Source organism: Cherax quadricarinatus, chromosome 69 (genome assembly GCF_038502225.1).
Source record: "Cherax quadricarinatus isolate ZL_2023a chromosome 69, ASM3850222v1, whole genome shotgun sequence".
Classification (NCBI taxonomy): domain Eukaryota; kingdom Metazoa; phylum Arthropoda; class Malacostraca; order Decapoda; family Parastacidae; genus Cherax; species Cherax quadricarinatus.
The window spans coordinates 23,989,573-24,009,863 of record NC_091360.1 but is presented as its reverse complement, the minus strand read 5'-3'; the positions used below and the strand labels follow the sequence as shown (position 1 = coordinate 24,009,863).

General features: G+C 39.5%; 1 protein-coding gene across 4 annotated transcripts in view; it reads left to right on the top strand.

The window, feature by feature from the left end:
• The first annotated feature begins 8,993 nt into the window (after nucleotides 1-8,993).
• LOC128701884 (zinc finger Ran-binding domain-containing protein 2) overlaps nucleotides 8,994-20,291 on the top strand; it is a 271,719-nt gene continuing 260,421 nt past the window's right edge. For 3 of the 4 annotated variants that reach the window (XR_011393964.1, XM_070099876.1, XM_070099879.1), the window contains exon 1: nucleotides 8,995-9,479. Coding sequence is in view for 3 of the 4 variants with exons in the window: in XM_070099876.1 (XP_069955977.1) it covers nucleotides 9,427-9,479 (53 nt within the window). In the remaining variant the exon portion in view is untranslated. Of the gene's footprint in view, nucleotides 9,480-20,291 lie in introns of all 4 variants that reach the window. The other variant, XM_070099877.1, reaches the window with a different exon arrangement.

The following is a 20,291-nucleotide window of genomic DNA, read 5'->3' as shown; positions in this document are numbered from 1 at the left end:
TCCAGCTCCTTCTTATCTATCTCATCTTTACTAGCTTCCTTTTCAGTGGTTTCCATATCAGTGGATTTGCTGTCCGTTGATTCGTTATCTGATGATTCATCTGAAGAACTGATGAATAAATCTGAGACAACATTTTCATAATTTAACTTGGCTTCATTTTCGTTTTCCAGATCAGAATTATTGTTCCTTATTTTGTCTTCCTTACATTTTTTGGATGGAAGAAACAGAGAATGTTCGTCTTCTCTCTTCCTTTTAGCAGCATTGTCTGGCACACACTTAGCATTATCTGGCACACACTTAGCATTGTCTGGCACACACTTAGCATTTTCTGGCACACATTTAGCATTGTCTGGCACACACTTCTTATCCAAATATTCGTCCTCAGAAGATTCATCTGAAGAACTGACGAATAGATCTGAAAGAAGATTTTCATACCTTATTTTTGTCTCATTTTCCTTGTCCTGACACCAAGTCTTCTTGCTCATTTTTCCTTCATTAGATTTTTTGGATGGAGGAAACAGAGAATTTTCCTCTTCTCTCTTCCTTTTAGCAGCATTGTCTGGCACACACTTGTATTTATTTGATGAATCCATTACTGATGCTTATACTAACAAGAGTAACAAGAGATACAGATTACCAGTATAACCTGCTATAATATATCTCTCTTGGAGATTATAGTGAGGCTGGAATATACTAACAAGAGTAACAAGATATACAGATTACCAGTATAACCTACTATAATATATCTCTCTTGGAGATTATAGTGAGGCTGGAATATACTAACAAGAGTAAGAAGATATACAGATTACCAGTATAACCTCCTATAATATATCTCTCTTGGAGATTATAGTTAGGTTGGAATATATGTATTGTGGTGCTTATTAGCAATATATTGAAGATGGTGAATATGTTATAGTGAAGATGTTGTGAATGTATTATAGTGAAGATGCAGTGAATGTATTATAGTGAAGATGCAGTGAATGTATTATAGTGAAGATGTAGTGTATGTATTATAATGAAGATGCAGTGAATGTATTATAATGAAGATGCAGTGAATGTATTATAGTGAAGATGTAGTGAATGTATTATAGTGAAGATGTAGTAAATGTATTATAGTGAAGATGCAGTGAATGTATATAGTGAAGATGCAGTGACAGTACCATAGTGAAGATGCAGTGATGGTACCATAGTGAAGATGCTGTGAATGTGTTAAACACCAGCGTTAAACACCAGGGTTAAATACCAGTGTTAATCACCAGCGTTAAACACCAGCGTTAAACACCAGCGTTAAATACCAGTGTTAATCACCAGCGTTAAATACCAGCGTTAATCACCAGCATTAAACACCAGCATTAAACACCAGCATTAAACACCAGCGTTAAACACCAGTGTTAAACACCAGTATTAAAACACCATCGTTCAGCAGTACTGAGTGTGTTATCCTAATGCAAGAAAATTCATGGTCATGGAACTTCTCAGACTAATTTCAGCTTCATCCTGTATGGTGTACCATTATCAAGATGTGCAAGATGTTAAATTAAGCAGACTGAGGATGGAACCTCCATCACTTGTTTCACTAAAAATGACGTCTGATATTTTAACATCTCCACTATAATATTTTAACATCTCCACTATAATATTTTAACATCTCCACTATAATATTTTAACATCTCCTCTATAATATTTTAACATCTCCACTATAATATTTTAACATCTCCACTATAATATTTTAACATCTCCACTATAATATTTTAACATCTAAACTATAATATTTTCACATCTCCACTATAATATTTTAACATCTCCACTATAATATTTTAACATCTCCACTATAATATTTTAACATCTCCACTATAATATTTTAACATCTCCACTATAATATTTTAACCTCTCCACTATAATATTTTAACATCTCCACTATAATATTCTTACCTTCTCTCTCCATCACTCTAATTTAAACACATTTCCATATATAGTTTTTTAACAGACTGGCCATCTATCATCCATGATAGATTACTGCCATCTATCATCCATGATAGATTACTTGAATCTATCATCCATGATAGATTACTTCCATCTATCATCCATGATAGATTACTTCCATCTATCATCCATGATAGATTACTTCCGTCTATCATCCATGATAGATTACTTCCATCTATCATCCATGAAAGATTGCTTCCATCTATCATCCATGATAGATTACTTCCATCTATCATCCATGATAGATTACTTGAATCTATCATCCATGATAGATTACTTCCATCTATCATCCATGATAGATTACTTCCATCTATCATCCATGATAGATTACTTCCGTCTATCATCCATGATATATTACTTCCATCTATCATCCATGAAAGATTACTTCCATCTATCATCCATGATAGATTACTTCCATCTATCATCCATGATAGATTACTTTCATCTATCATCCATGATAGATTACTTCCATCTATCATCCATGATAGATTACTTCCATCTATCATCCATGATAGATTACTTCCATCTATCATCCATGATAGATTACTTCCATCTATCATCCATGATAGATTACTTCCATCTATCATCCATGATAGATTACTTCCATCTATCATCCATGATAGATTACTTCCATCTATCATCCATGATAGATTACTTCCTCTTCAATATAACTTACTATTAAACTTACACAATAAAAAACATATAACTTAAATGTAAAATGTATAACTTAAAAGTTATTATCACAGCGGTAAAAACTGACTCAATATTATGTATAACTTAAAAGTTATTATCACAGCAGTAATAACTGACTCAAAATTCTTGTTCAATCTCCTCGTCACTTCAATATTTTTCCGTTCAATAATCATTCAGGCAATAATCATCATAATTTTCTGGATCAGAATTGCCATAATAATCGTCCTGGATAATGTCACTATCGTCGTCGTTACTGTCACTATAATAATAACCGTTTTCAGTCTCACTATCAGGCTCTGGTTCATCACGTTCTAAATAAAAATCATCATCTTTATCACTATCATCACGATAGCTGTCTTCATCAGCAAAGACAAGTTCAAGAATTTGTTGTCCTTGCCGTTCAAGTTCCTCCAGCTCCTTCTTATCTATCTCATCTTTACTAGCTTCCTTATCAGTGGTTTCCATATCAGTGGATTTGCTGTCCGTTGATTCGTTATCTGATGATTCGTCTGAAGAACTGATGAATAAATCAGAGACAACGTTTTCATAATTTAACTTGGCTTCATTTTCGTTTTCCAGATCAGAATTATTGTTCCTTATTTTGTCTTCCTTACATTTTTTGGATGGAGGAAACAGAGAATGTTCGTCTTCTCTCTTCCTTTTAGCAGCATTGTCTGGCACACACTTAGCATTGTCTGGCACACACTTAGCATTGTCTGGCACACACTTAGCATTGTCTGGCACACACTTAGCATTGTCTGGCACACACTTAGCATTGTCTGGCACACACTTAGCATTGTCTGGCACACACTTAGCATTGTCTGGCACACACTTCTTATCTATATATTCGTCCTCAGAAGATTCATCTGAAGAACTGACGAATAGATCTGAAAGAAGATTTTCATACTTTATTTTTGCCTCATTTTCCTTGTCCTGACACCAAGTCTTCTTGCTCATTTTTCCTTCATTAGATTTTTTGGATGGAGGAAACAGAGAATTTTCATCTTCTCTCTTCCTTTTAGCAGCATTGTCTGGCACACACTTGTATTTATTTGATGAATCCATTACTGATGCTTATACTAACAAGAGTAACAAGATATACAGATTACCAGTATAACCTGCTATAATATATCTCTCTTGGAGATTATAGTGAGGCTGGAATATACTAACAAGAGTAACAAGATATACAGATTACCAATATAACCTGCTATAATATATCTCTCTTGGAGATTATAGTGAGGCTGGAATATACTAACAAGAGTAACAAGATATACAGATTACCAGTATAACCTACTATAATATATCTCTCTTGGAGATTATAGTGAGGCTGGAATATACTAACAAGAGTAAGAAGATATACAGATTACCAGTATAACCTGCTATAATATATCTCTCTTGGAGATTATAGTGAGGCTGGAATATACTAACAAGAGTAAGAAGATATACAGATTACCAGTATAACCTACTATAATATATCTCTCTTGGAGATTATAGTGAGGCTGGAATATACTAACAAGAGTAAGAAGATATACAGATTACCAGTATAACCTACTATAATATATCTCTCTTGGAGATTATAGTTAGGTTGGAATATATGTATTGTGGTGCTTATTAGCAATATATTGAAGATGGTGAATATGTTATAGTGAAGATGTTGTGAATGTATTATAGTGATGATGCAGTGAATGTATTATAGTGAAGATGCAGTGAATGTATTATAGTGAAGATGCAGTGAATGTATTATAGTGAAGATGCAGTGAATGTATTATAGTGAAGATGCAGTGAATGTTATAATGAAGATGCAGTGAATGTATTATAGTGAAGATGCAGTGAATATATTATAATGAAGATGCAGTGAATGTATTATAGTGAAGATGTAGTGAATATATTATAATGAAGATGCAGTGAATGTATTATAGTGAAGATGTAGTGAATATATTATAGTGAAGATGTAGTAAATGTATTATAGTGAAGATGCAGTGACAGTACCATAGTGAAGATGCAGTGACAGTACCATAGTGAAGATGCAGTGACAGTACCATAGTGAAGATGCTGTAAATGTGTTAAACACCAGCGTTAAACACCAGTGTTAAACACCAGCGTTAAATACCAGCGTTAATCACCAGCGTTAAACACCAGCGTTAAACACCAGCATTAAACACTAGCATTAAAACACCAGCGTTCAGCAGTATTGAGTGTGTTATCCTAATGCAAGAAAATTCATGGTCAAGGAACTTCAGACTAATTTCAGCTTCATCCTGTATGGTGTACCATTACAATCCAGGATTTCAAAGGCCTGTTATCCCAGGTGTAATGGGAGCAAAAGAAACACAGCAGAAAAAGTTTAGACTTATATTATCCTTCACCAATTTAGAACAGCAATATGTACTCTTTGTACAGTAATAAGTATAGTGCACGTCACGGTAAGCAAGGCAGAAATAGAAGCCACAAGATAGCAGACCGTGCTCAACCAGCTCTAGAATGGGAATGACAAGGGCAGACAGGAGAGCGGTATCCACATAACCTCTGCGATTGCCAATCCCACCTTCTTATTGGCTAGAACCTGGTCACTAGTTGAACGATGGGGCCCCATCACCAACTCTTAGCAATCTGGTTCGCTGGTTGGGGGAGATAGCCTGTAAATGAGGGTGTGTCCATGCGCCGAATAAAGGTTACGTACTCTTTGCATGCCACATATACCATTATGAGGATGTGTAAGATGTTAAACTAAGCAGACTGAGGATGGAACCTCCATCACTTGTTTCACTAAAAATGACGTCTGATATTTTAACATCTCCACTATAATATTTTAACATCTCCACTATAATATTTTAACATCTCCACTATAATATTTTAACATCTCCACTATAAAATTTTAACATCTCCACTATAATATTTTAACATCTCCACTATAATATTTTAACATCTCCACTATAATATTTTAACATCTCCACTTTAATATTTTAACATCTCCACTATAATATTTTAACCTCTCCACTGTAATATTTTAACATCTCCACTATAATATTCTTATCTTCTCTCTCCATCACTCTAATTTAAACACATTTCCATATATAGTTTTTTAACAGACTGGCCATCTATCATCCATGATAGATTACTGCCATCTATCATCCATGATAGATTACTTGAATCTATCATCCATGATAGATTACTTCCATCTATCATCCATGATTGATTACTGCCATCTATCATCCATGATTGATTACTTCCATCTATCATCCATGATTGATTACTTCCATCTATCATCCATGATAGATTACTGCCATCTATCATCCATGATAGATTACTGCCATCTATCATCCATGATTGATTACTTCCATCTATCATCCATGATAGATTACTTCCATCTATCATCCATGATAGATTACTTCCATCTATCATCCATGATAGATTACTTCCATCTATCATCCATGATAGATTACTTCCATCTATCATCCATGATAGATTACTTCCATCTATCATCCATGATAGATTACTTCCATCTATCATCCATGATAGATTACTTCCATCTATCATCCATGATAGATTACTTCCATCTATCATCCATGATAGATTACTTCCATCTATCATCCATGATAGATTACTTCCATCTATCATCCATGATAGATTACTTCCTGTTCAATATAACTTACTATTAAACTTACACAATAAAAAACATATAACTTAAATGTAAAATGTATAACTTAAAAGTTATTATCACAGCAGTAATAACTGACTCAAAATTCTTGTTCAATCTCCTCGTCACTTCAATATTTTTCCGTTCAATAATCATTCAGGTAATAATCATCATAATTTTCTGGATCAGAATTGCCATAATAATCGTCCTGGATAATGTCACTATCGTCGTCGTTACTGTCACTATAATAATAACCGTTTTCAGTCTCACTATCAGGCTCTGGTTCATCACGTTCTAAATAAAAATCATCATCTTTATCACTATCATCACGATAGCTGTCTTCATCAGCAAAGACAAGTTCAAGAATTTGTTGTCCTTGCCGTTCAAGTTCCTCCAGCTCCTTCTTATCTATCTCATCTTTACTAGCTTCCTTATCAGTGGTTTCCATATCAGTGGATTTGCTGTCCGTTGATTCGTTATCTGATGATTCGTCTGAAGAACTGATGAATAAATCTGAGACAACATTTTCATAATTTAACTTGGCTTGGTTTTCGTTTTCCAGATCAGAATTATTGTTCCTTATTTTGTCTTCCTTACATTTTTTGGATGGAAGAAACAGAGAATGTTCGTCTTCTCTCTTCCTTTTAGCAGCATTGTCTGGCACACACTTACCATTGTCTGGCACACACTTAGCATTGTCTGGCACACATTTAGCATTGTCTGGCACACACTTCTTATCCAAATATTCGTCCTCAGAAGATTCATCTGAAGAACTGACGAATAGATCTGAAAGAAGATTTTCATACTTTATTTTTGCGTCATTTTCCTTGTCCTGACACCAAGTCTTCTTGCTCATTTTTCCTTCATTAGATTTTTTGGATGGAGGAAACAGAGAATTTTCCTCTTCTCTCTTCCTTTTAGCAGCATTGTCTGGCACACACTTGTATTTATTTGATGAATCCATTACTGATGCTTATACCAACAAGAGTAACAAGATATACAGATTACCAGTATAACCTGCTATAATATATCTCTCTTGGAGATTATAGTGAGGCTGGAATATACTAACAAGAGTAACAAGATATACAGATTACCAGTATAACCTGCTATAATATATCTCTCTTGGAGATTATAGTGAGGTTGGAATATACTAACAAGAGTAACAAGATATACAGATTACCAGTATAACCTGCTATAATATATCTCTCTTGGAGATTATAGTGAGGCTGGAATATACTAACAAGAGTAACAAGATATACAGATTACCAGTATAACCTACTATAATATATCTCTCTTGGAGATTATAGTGAGGCTGGAATATACTAACAAGAGTAACAAGATATACAGATTACCAGTATAACCTGCTATAATATATCTCTTTTGGAGATTATAGTGAGGCTGGAATATATGTATTGTGGTGCTTATTAGCAATACTATATTGAAGATGGTGAATATGTTATAGTGAAGGTGTTGTAAATGTATTATAGTGAAGATGCAGTGAATGTATTATAGTGAAGATGTAGTGAATGTATTATAGTGAAGATGTAGTGAATGTATTATAGTGAAGATGCAGTGAATGTATTATAGTGAAGATGTAGTGAATGTATTATAGTGAAGATGCAGTGAATGTATTATAGTGAAGATGCAGTGAATGTATTATAGTGAAGATGTAGTGAATGTATTATAGTGAAGATGTAGTGAATGTATTATAGTGAAGATGTAGTGAATGTATTATAGTGAAGATGCAGTGACTGAGTTATAGTGAAGATGCAGTGAATGTATTATAGTGAAGATGTAGTGAATGTATTATAGTGAAGATGTAGTGAATGTATTATAGTGAAGATGTAGTGAATGTATTATAGTGAAGATGCAGTGACTGAGTTATAGTGAAGATGCAGTGACTGTACTGCACTGAATGTACTGGCGACACTGCAGACCTGGAGAGTGTACAAAGAACTTTCTCGGCACACATAAGTACGATAAGGCACCTAAATTACTGGGAACAGTTGAAGGTCCTTGATATGTATTCCCTCGAACGCAGACGAGAGAGATACATGATAATATACACTTGGAAGGTCCTGGAAGGATTGGTACCAAACCTGCACACGAAAATCACTCCCTATGAGAGCAAAAGACTCGGCAGGAGATGCAACATTCCCCTGATGAAAAGTAGGGGCGCCACGAGTACACTGAGAGACAACACAATAAATGTCCGGGGCCCAAGACTGTTCAACTGCCTCCCAGCATACATAAGGGGGATTACCAATAGACCCCTGACTGTCTTCAAGAAGGCACTGGACAGGCGCCTAAAGTCAGTACGTGATCAACCGGGCTGTGGTTCGTACGTTAGTTTGTGTGCGGCCATCAGTAACAGCCTGGTTGATCAGACTCTGATCCACCATGAGGCCTGGTCTCAGACCGATTTGCGGGGGCGTTGACCCCAGAAACTCTTGCCAGGTATACTCCAGGTATTAGGTTCGACTCCGAGGTTCAACTATGAGGTTCTTCTCCGAGGTTCAACTGTTAGGTTCGACTCCAAAGTTCAACTATTAGGTTCGACTCCAAGGTTCGACTCCGGGGTTCGGCTCCAGGGCTGGACTCCGGGATTCGACTCCAGAGTTCGACTCCGGGGTTCGACTGAAGGGTTCGAATTTGAGGTTCGGCTTCAGGATTCGACTGGAAGGTGTGACTCCGAGGTTCAACACTAGGATTCGACTCACGGGTTCGAAACACTAGCATCAATTAGTAGCAACAGCAGAAGGGTGTATACTGGTGGTAGCTGCGTGTCCTAGCCCCTGGCTACGTGTTCTAGCCCCTGGCTACGTGTTCTAGCCCCTGGCTACGTGTCGTGTCCCTGGATGGGCTACGTGTCCTAGCCCTTTGCTACGTGTCCTAGCCTCTGGCTACGTGTTGTGTCCTAGCCCCTGGCTACGTGTTGTGTCCTAGCCCCTGGCTACGTGTTATCCTAGCCGTGGCTACGTGTCCTAGCCCCTGGCTACGTGTCCTAGCCCCTGGCTACGTGTTATCCTAGCCGTGGCTACGTGTCCTAGCCCCTGGCTACGTGTCCTAGCCCCTGGCTACGTGTCCTAGCCCCTGGCTACGTGTCCTAGAAGATGTCGACCAAATATAAAGCTTCAGAAGGCGACTGGGTCTGCAGTGAGCCCAAGTAAGTTTGTGTGACAGCTTAGTAGTCAGCTTAATGTAAAGCTTAGGTCAGCTTAATGTAAAGCTTAGGTCAGCTTAATGTAAAGCTTGGGTCAGCTTAATGTAAAGCTTGGGTCAGCTTAATGTAAAGCTTGGGTCAGCTTAATGTAAAGCTTGGGTCAGCTTAATGTAAAGCTTGGGTCAGCTTAATGTAAAGCTTGGGTCAGCTTAATGTAAAGCTTAAGTTAATGTAAAGCTTAGGTCAGCTTAATAGGAAGCTTAAGTCATTGATATATGTAGTGTGTGTAGCAGCAGAGATAGTGTAGTAGTAACAACTTACTGTTGATGTTACAGATGGAGCAGAACACAGGTTCAACACAACACATAAAACCCTCTTTAGTAAGATTATTTAGGTACACATAAATACACTTACATAAATTATCATATGTAGCAACATGTGTGTACATCACCCAGGATAACACATAAAAGTCAAAGTGACTTATTTTCATTGGGGTCTCCCGTGTCCGACTAGACCTATGAAAAATTTGTGCTTAAATGGCCGTAAGATCTGGAATTCATTGCCCGAATCATTGAAAGAAATTTTGTCTGTCAATCGGTTTAGGGCTATTAAAAAGCAGCTCATCTCCCTAACATAACTGAACCAGCAATGTTCTGTCAATAACAATCATCTTTATTTCTACCATTACATGTACAAGGTATACAGACCATAGCTGACATCAGTGACATACTACTATATATAAAGCCCCTTGTTATGCTGAGCATATCGGGCGAATTACGTCAGTTTTGTCCCAGGATGTGACCCACACCAGTCCACTAACACCCAGGTACCTATTGTACTGATGGGTGAATATAAGAACATTAGAAAGAAGGAACACTGCAGCAGGCCTACTGACCCATGCGAAGCAGGTCCATGTCCCCCACCTCGGATTAGCCCAATGACCCACCTAGTCGGGTCACTTCCACTTAAGGAAGGAGCACGGCTTCTGACCCAGTAGCATCAGCTAGTCAGGTCCAACTCACACCCACTTATGTATTTATCTAACCTATTTTTAAAACTACACAATGTTTTAGCCTGAATAACTACTCGGGAGTTTGTTCCACTCATCCACGACTATTACCAAACCAGTGCTTTCCTATATCCTTCCTGAATCTGAATTTTTCCAACTTGAAACCATTGCTGCGAGTCTTGTCTTGGCTGGAAATTTTCAGCGCGCTATTTACATCCCCTTTATTTATTCCTGTTTTCCATTTATACACCTCGATCATATCCCCCCTAATTCTACGCGTTTCGAGAGAGTGCAGATTCAGGGCCCTCAGTCTATACTCGTAGGGAAGATTTCTGATACATGGGATCAACTTTGTCATCCTCCTTTGTACGTTTTCCAGAGCATTTATATCCATTTTGTAATACGGTGACCAGAACTGAGCAGCATAGTCTAAATGAGGCCTAACCAAGGATATATAGAGTTGAAGAACAACCCGAGGACTTCTATTATTTATACTACTAGATATGAAGCCAAGAATTCTGTTAGCTTTATTGTGAACACTAATGCACTGTTGTCTTGGTTTCAGATTACTGCTAACCAGAACTCCTAAATCCTTTTCACAATCAGTAGTATTAAGATCTACATTATTTAGTTTATATGTGGCATGGTTATTTAACTGTCCAACATTTAGAACTTTGCATTTGTCTATAGTAAACTGCATTTGCATCTGGTGTAAGGAAACAAGTGCGATTTTTCCACCCCTTCTCCAGGAATTTGAACCCAGACCCCTCACCATGTGAAGCGAGATCTTTTGCCACCAGGCTGAGCATTTCGGGCAAATTAAGTCAATTTTGTCTCCAGACCGGGGTGCGGGGGCGTTGACCCCTGGAACTCGCTCCAGGTCTCCAGGTAATCTACACTTGCCTCCAGGATGCGACCCACACCAGTATGCTAACACCTAGGTTCTCTACACATATGCTGCTATGTATGATAATTCTATGTAACTGTATTTGTGTATACCTGAATAAACTTACTTACTTACTAGGCAACTACTGACTGCTAGGTAAACATGGACAGCAAGTGTCTTAAGGAAACATACCCCAATGTTTCCACTCGTACCGGGGATCAAACTACAGACTTAAGTGTGTGAGCTGAGTACGCTACCAACTCAGCTATGGGACACGGCCAGCTCATCCAGCTGTCACTGTTCTTCCAGTCTTCCTTCAACTCCCATCTTGTCTCTTATTTCTACTGTAAGACAGTAACTTGCTTTATCTTCACAGTCCTGTTGTTACTAAGTAACTCCACAAAACTGAAGATCATTGAATTGGTCTGAAATAATAAATCAGGGAAGTGTCCTTGGCCCTCTTCTCTTTCTCCTATACATAAATAACCTACCAAATGCTTCGCAATTACTCAAACCCACACTTTTTGCAGATGACACCACATACGTCTTCTCTCACCCGAGCCCAGTCATGCTAGCCAATACTGTAAACACCGAATTACAGAAAATATCTACCTGGAAGAGGACTAACAAACTTACACTAAACATTGACAAAACCTGACTCAAGAAATCGTAATGACACGATTGCAAACAAACCATACCCCCGGCCGGGATTGAACCCGCGGTCATAGAGTCTCAAAACTCCAGCCCGTCGCGTTAGCCACTAGACCAGCTAGCCACAATAAGATTCATCCAACTAGGTATATTTCTACACCATAGGAAGGTTAGCACAGGCACCTCTGTGACCACAAATGCAAGTTTTTACAGACGAATCTCCAGCTAGCATGGCCGTGACGAACTCTAGCTCAGCTCCCCCACACTAGCTGGAGATTCGTCTATGCAAAAACTCAATGCACATAAAAGGCCCTAAAATCTGGAATTCATTACCTGTAAATATAAAAGAAACACTACCTGTTTATAAATTCAAGTCTCTTCTCAAAGTTCACTTACTCACTCAAAACCAAATAAATACTGAATAACTGAACCATATAAATTGTATATCCTAAATGTTACTCACAATTATATCACACAAATGTTAAACCTAACTTTATTTTTTTAAATACACTACCTAACAGAATACTCCATTCTACTGAATGAACAGCAATGCATGCAACCATAGGACCTGTCTTTGTAATACTCATTTGTATTTTATAGTTATCTGTTTGCAATAATGTCTTATCACTGATTTCATCATTGCTTAGTTAATCTTAAGTTAATTTTAAGCCAGCCCGTAATGCTATGCATAGTATAAGTGGCTTTGGCATGCTGCTCTTACCTGTATTTTTTGTACCTCTGTTTGTATGCTAAAATTTCTAAATAAATAAATAAATAAATAAATAAATAATTTTAAAATTGTACCATTTGTACATTAGCTACTTTTTTGTTTATTAATTTTTAATAATAATAATAATAATAATAATAATAATAATAATAATAATAATAATAATAATTATTTACTACAAGTACATGTACAAGGTATACAGGCCTAGCTGACATCAGTGTCATACTACTATATAGAAAGCCACTTGTTATGCTGAGCATTTCAGGCAAATTCGGTCAGTTTTGTCCCAGGATGCGACCCATACCAGTTGCCTAACACCCAGGTATCTATTTTGAACTGATGGGTGAACAGGGACAGGGACAGCAGGTGTCTTATGGAAATACATCCCTGATCCTACTTAAGTAAAGATTGTTGAATGAGTTAGAAATATTTAGTTATACTGTACTTTTAAAATGGTACCATTATTCATGTAGCCACCTATTTTATTTTTTTTTTTTTGTATATTGTAATTAACTGTACAAGAAATTCTACTTAATAATCTATGTCTAGTTCTTAAGTATAGTCTTCAAGCATGTATTACATGCATGTATTGCCTGTACAGTGGACCCCCGCATACCGATTTTCATCCGTGCAAGAGGGGTCATTGTTATGCGAAATAATCGGTATGCGAATGAATTTTCCCCATAAGAAATAATGGAAATCAAATTAATCTGTGCAAGACACCCAAAAGTATGAAAAAAAATTTTTTTTTACCACATGAAATGTTAATTTTAATACACACAAACTGAAAAAGGCATGCACACTTACATGACACTTACTTTTATTGAAGATCTGGTGATGATTGATGGGATGGGAGGAGGGGAGAGAGAGTGTTAGTGTTTAGAAGGGGAATCCCCTTCCATTAAGACTTGAGGTGTCGAGTCCTTTTCTGGGGTTACTTCCCTTCTTCTTTTAATGCCACTAGGACCAGCTTCAGAGTCACTGGACTTCTTTCGCACAACATATCTGTCCATAGTGGCCTGTACCTCTCGTTCCTTTATGACTTCCCTAAAGTGTTTCACAACATTGTCAGTGTAATAATCACCAGCACGGCTTGCAATAGCTGTGTGAGGGTGATACTCATCCATAAAGGTTTGCACTTTCAGCTACATTGCACACATTTCCTTAATCTTTGTAGTAGGCAACTTCTTCAATTTCTCTCTCCTCTCCTCTGAACCAGTTTTCTCAGGTCTGGCCTCTTGCTCTTGAAATTGATCTATCAGCTCATCAGTGGTTAGTTCTTCATTGTCCTCCTCCACCAACTCTTCCACATCCTCCCCACTAACCTCCAACCCCAAGGACTTTCCCAATGCCACAATGGATTCCTCAACTGGCATAGGATTCTCAGGGTTAGCCTCAAACCCTTCAAAATCCCTTTTGTCTACACATTCTGGCCACAGTTTCTTCCAAGCAGAGTTCAAGGTCTTCTTAGTCACTCCCTCCCAAGCCTTACCTATAAGGTTTACACAATTGAGGATATTAAAGTGCTCTCTCCAAAACTCTCTTAGAGTCAATTGAGTTTCTGAGGTCACTACAAAGCACCTTTCAAACAGAGCTTTTGTGTACAGTTTCTTGAAGTTTGCAATAACCTGCTGGTCCATGGGCTGCAGGAGAGGAGTGGTATTAGGAGGCAAAAACTTCACCTTAATGAATTTCATGTCCCCATAAAGTCGCTCTGCCACGTCTGTAGGATGACCAGGGGCATTGTCTAACACCAGGAGGCACTTAAGTTCTAATTTCTTTTCAGTTAGGTAATCTTTCACATTGGGGGCAAATGCATGGTGTAACCAGTCATAGAAAAAGTCCCTAGTGACCCATGCCTTACTGTTTGCCCTCCACAGCACACACAAATTCTCCTTGAGGACATTCTTTTGCCTGAACGGTCTGGGAGTTTCAGAGTGATACACTAATAAAGGCTTAACTTTGCAATCACCAGTAGCATTGGAACACATCAACAAAGTAAGCCTGTCTTTCATAGGCTTATGTCCTGGGAGTGCCTTTTCCTCCTGAGTAATGTAGGTCCTGCTTGGCATTTTCTTCCAAAACAGGCCTGTTTCATCACAATTAAACACTTGTTCAGGTTTCAGTCCTTCAGTCTCTATGTACTTCTTGAATTCCTGCACATATTTTTCAGCCGCTTTGTGGTCCGAACTGGCAGCCTCACCATGCCTTATCACACTATGTATGCCACTACGCTTCTTAAATCTCTCAAACCAACCTTTGCTGGCCTTAAATTCACTCACATCAGCACTAGTTGCAGGCATTTTTTTAATTAAATCCTCATGCAACTTCCTAGCCTTTTCGCTTATGATCGCTTGAGAGATGCTATCTCCTGCTAGCTGTTTTTCATTTATCCACACCAATAAGAGTCTCTCAACATCTTCCATCACTTGCGATCTTTGTTTCGAAAACACAGTTAAACCTTTGGCAAGAACAGCTTCCTTGATTGCCTTTCTGGTGCCCACAATAGTAGCGATGGTTGATTGGGGTTTCTTGTACAACCTGACCAGGTCGGCGATACGCACTCCACTTTCATACTTATCAATGATCTCTTTCTTCATTTCTATTGGAATTCTCACCCTTATTGGTGTAGGGTTGGCACTAGAAGCTTTCTTGGGGCCCATGGTCACTTATTTTCCAGAAACAGCACCGAAAACACTGTAATAATACGAAATATTCCGATTGTATGCTTGGATGTTACCGCGGAGGCTGGCTGGTAAACAATGGCACGGGCGGCACATGTGAGGCTGGCTGAGGGCGCACATTGGACGCGTCTCGGACGAAAATCGGTGAGCGGGTTTTTAAGCGGTATGAGAGGCAAAATTTTTGCGATTAAAGCAAGCGGTATGCGGATTAATCGTTATATGGTGCCATCGGTATGCGGGGGTCCACTGTATTACATGATATACTAGTGGCTGTTTTTTATGCCTAACAATATTTTATTACATGTAAATTGCATTGTGTATATGTATGTACTGCATAAAAGAAATAAACATTTGAATTTGAATTATATATGAAAACACGTTAACTCGACACATTTCATTATGATACAGTTGACCTGCTAGTTGCTGTCTGTACTCTTCTCCTTCAGACTTATTTGCTAGTACCTTTCTGACGATGTTTCTCAAACTTCCGTTTTAAACCAAGATTGTACACTTCCTTCTCTCTAATGTTGGTTTTGCTAATTTATCAACTTAGTCATGCTCCTGCAGGCTTGTATGAGAGGGAATCCACTGCAACCTAACTATAATCTTTCTTAATTATGATAACTGTTCCTAGCTGCATACACAAGCATGCCACATTCAAGTCTCAAGTTGTTTGGAGCAAGTGAATTGGAGAGACCATCAGTTACAGTAACTGAGGTTGTAGTTTCCACAGCCTTGAGAGCAGAAAATGTACCAGACAGTTCATTTATACCAATTGTAATATTTGTTGCTACTTTTTTTTTTTTTGTAATGCATAATTAGAATTTATCACTCGATATCTATGTCTAGTCTTAAGTACACGTAGTGTGTAAGTATTAGAATTTGTCTACCCAAAATGGACATTCCTGTTAGTGTGACTTTGTAAATGGTCCAGGTCAGACAGAAACATCATCGTAAGCTCCTCTCTCCTATGTGTGGGTTATTTGCTGATAGAATATGTTCACATATTCTATCAGCAACACTAGGTATAACTAGTGTTTTCTTCGTATTAAATATTTTGGTTAAAGGTTAGAGTCTTTATTTTAGCATGATACAATGTTTGTATAGAGTCAGGCGAGAGGTGTGCATGCAGGAAGCCCATTACTATGCAGAGCACAATAAGAAATTTTACAACTCTGATCGCGGGTTCTATCCCTGCCCGTCGTATGGTTTCATTTCAGGTTATAGAGCAACTAAGAATAATTCTAAATACTTCATTTTTTCAAGCTTTTCAATTGTTTTACCGTGTTGGAGGATTAAATCTGATGCATGGTAATCTATTGGTGATCTGTTTGTGGTATTATTTATGCTAAATACATAATATTTTGTAAATTGATGTTTTCACCTCATCTGAGATTTTACCCAACAGCAGTTCCATGAGCTGTTGTCTGTCTTTAGGTTGTTAAATTTTATTTACAGTTGCTAGCATACATGGAACAGCAGTAGTAGTAATAATAATGTGTATCTTTATTTCTACAAGTACATGTGCAAGGTATACAGACCATAGCTGACATCAATGACATACTACTATTTAGAAAACCACTTGTTATACAGAGCATTTCAGGCAAATTAGGTCAGTTTTTTTCCCAGGATGCGACCCACACCAGTCAACTAACACTCTGGTACCTATTTTACTGATGGGTGAAGATGGAGAACCGGTGTAAGGAAACGCGCCCAATGTTTCCACCCTTTGCCATGTGAAGTGAGTGCTTTCACCACCAGGCCACAGACCACCGTAATGCCTAGATATTTTACAGGACACATGATCAGTAGGCTTGCCATTATCCTTTCATGGTCCACTGTTATGGCTGCCCTTGTGTCAGTTAAACACTTTGATCGTCTATAAATAAATTATATGGTAGAGATTATCACCAGCTGGATGTTGTATTCCATGAAGAGATTTAGTACAGGTCAGCCATTACTAATCCGGCATCATTGGGACCTATAGTGTGCCAGATTAGTGAATTTGCCAGATTAGAGTGGTTAGGTTAGAATACACTTAATTAACCTATCAATAAAGAGACTTTCTGCTACATCTTCCTCATTTTCATCACTGCTTTCTCCTCCACTGGCTTGTTGCTGTGGATTTACACAATTTCTGAGTCAGTATAATGATGAAATTTGAAATTATGCTAGCCGAAATTAGTGCCGGATTACCGATGGAACTGGATAACTGATTGCCGGATTAATGATGACCAACCTGTATGTACAATAATATCAGCATTGCTCATTGTGATGTTAGTGGACTAGGCGCATGTCCTGGAGTAGGTGCATGTCCAGGAGTAGGTGTGTGTCCTGGAGGAGGTGTTGGTAATTAATGAATGCTGCTGCTTGCTGTACTTTGGTAATACATTCTGGTTTAATATGGCCAGTATTAAGTACAGGCAGGCTCCACTTTACAGCACTTCACTTTACAGCATTTTGCTAATATAGCAGTTTTCAATTATACCCATTCTTCATTTAGTCAGAATTCCTACAATAAATATATTCACCACCTGCTATGCTAAGGATGAAAATAGTTTAAGGTAAGTATTGTGTACTGTACATGCATTTTTTAGGTCTAGCAATATTGATCACTTAATATATGATTGTGGAAACATGTTATCAGGCTTTTATGTGTATTTGAAAGTGAAAAAAAGGCTATGTTTCACTTTGCTAACCTGCTGTATAAGAGGGGCCCTCCTGTACAGCAGTAGCCTGGAACCTAACCTGTTGTATGAGTGGGGTCCTCCTGTACAGCAGTAGCCTGGAACCTAACCTGTTGTATGAGTGGGGTCCTCCTGTACAGCAGTAGCCCGGAACCTAACCTGTTGTATGAGTGGGGTCCTCCTGTACAGCAGTAGCCCGGAACCTAACCTGTTGTATGAGTGGGGTCCTCCTGTACAGCAGTAGCCCGGAACCTAACCTGTTGTATGAGTGGGGTCCTCCTGTACAGCAGTAGCCCGGAACCTAACCTGTTGTATGAGTGGGGTCCTCCTGTACAGCAGTAGCCCGGAACCTAACCTGTTGTATGAGTGGGGTCCTCCTGTACAGCAGTAGCCCGGAACCTAACCTGTTGTATGAGTGGGGCCCTCCTGTACAGCAGTAGCCCAGAACCTAACCTGTTGTATGAGTGGGGTCCTCCTGTACAGCAGTAGCCTGGAACCTAACCTGTTGTATGAGTGGGGTCCTCCTGTACAGCAGTAGCCTGGAACCTAACCTGTTGTATGAGTGGGGTCCTCCTGTACAGCAGTAGCCCAGAACCTAACCTGTTGTATGAGTGGGGTCCTCCTGTACAGCAGTAGCCTGGAACCTAACCTGTTGTATGAGTGGGGTCCTCCTGTACAGCAGTAGCCCGGAACCTAACCTGTTGTATGAGTGGGGTCCTCCTGTACAGCAGTAGCCCGGAACCTAACCTGTTGTATGAATGGGGTCCTCCTGTACAGCAGTAGCCTGGAACCTAACCTGTTGTATGAGTGGGGTCCTCCTGTACAGCAGTAGCCCGGAACCTAACCTGTTGTATGAGTGGGGTCCTCCTGTACAGCAGTAGCCCGGAACCTAACCTGTTGTATGAACGGGGTCCTCCTGTACAGCAGTAGCCCGGAACCTAACCTGTTGTATGAACGGGGTCCTCCTGTACAGCAGTAGCCTGGAACCTAACCTGTTGTATGAGTGGGGTCCTCCTGTACAGCAGTAGCCCAGAACCTAACCTGTTGTATGAACGGGGTCCTCCTGTACAGCAGTAGCCTGGAACCTAACCTGTTGTATGAGTGGGGTCCTCCTGTACAGCAGTAGCCCGGAACCTAACCTGTTGTATGAGTGGGGTCCTCCTGTACAGCAGTAGCCCGGAACCTAACCTGTTGTATGAACGGGGTCCTCCTGTACAGCAGTAGCCCGGAACCTAACCTGTTGTATGAACGGGGTCCTCCTGTACAGCAGTAGCCTGGAACCTAACCTGTTGTATGAGTGGGGTCCTCCTGTACAGCAGTAGCCCAGAACCTAACCTGTTGTATGAACGGGGTCCTCCTGTACAGCAGTAGCCTGGAACCTAACCTGTTGTATGAGTGGGGTCCTCCTGTACAGCAGTAGCCCGGAACCTAACCTGTTGTATGAACGGGGTCCTCCTGTACAGCAGTAGCCCGGAACCTAACCTGTTGTATGAACGGGGTCCTAATGTACAGCAGTAGCCCGGAACCTAACCTGTTGTATGAACGGGGTCCTCCTGTACAGCAGTAGCCTGGAACCTAACCTGTTGTATGAGTGGGGTCTTCCTGTACAGCAGTAGCCTGGAACCTAACCTGTTGTATGAGTGGGGTCATCCTGTACAGCAGTAGCCTGGAACCTAACCTGTTGTATGAGTGGGGTCCTCCTGTACAGCAGTAGCCTGGAACCTAACCTGTTGTTTGAGTGGGGTCCTCCTGTACAGCAGTAGCCTAGAACCTAACCTGTTGTATGAGTGGGGTCCTCCTGTACAGCAGTAGCCTGGAACCTAACCTGTTGTATGAGTGGGGTCCTCCTGTACAGCAGTAGCCTGGAACCTAACCTGTTGTATGAATGGGGTCCTCCTGTACAGCAGTAGCCTGGAACCTAACCTGTTGTATGAGTGGGGTCCTCCTGTATAGCAGTAGCCTGGAACCTAACCTGTTGTATGAGTGGGGCCCTCCTGTACAGCAGTAGCCTGGAACCTAACCTGTTGTATGAGTGGGGCCCTCCTGTACAGCAGTAGCCTGGAACCTATCCTGTTGTATGAACAGGGTCCTCCTGTACAGCAGTAGCCTGGAACCTAACCTGTTGTATGAGTGGGGTCCTCCTGTATAGCAGTAGCCTGGAACCTAACCTG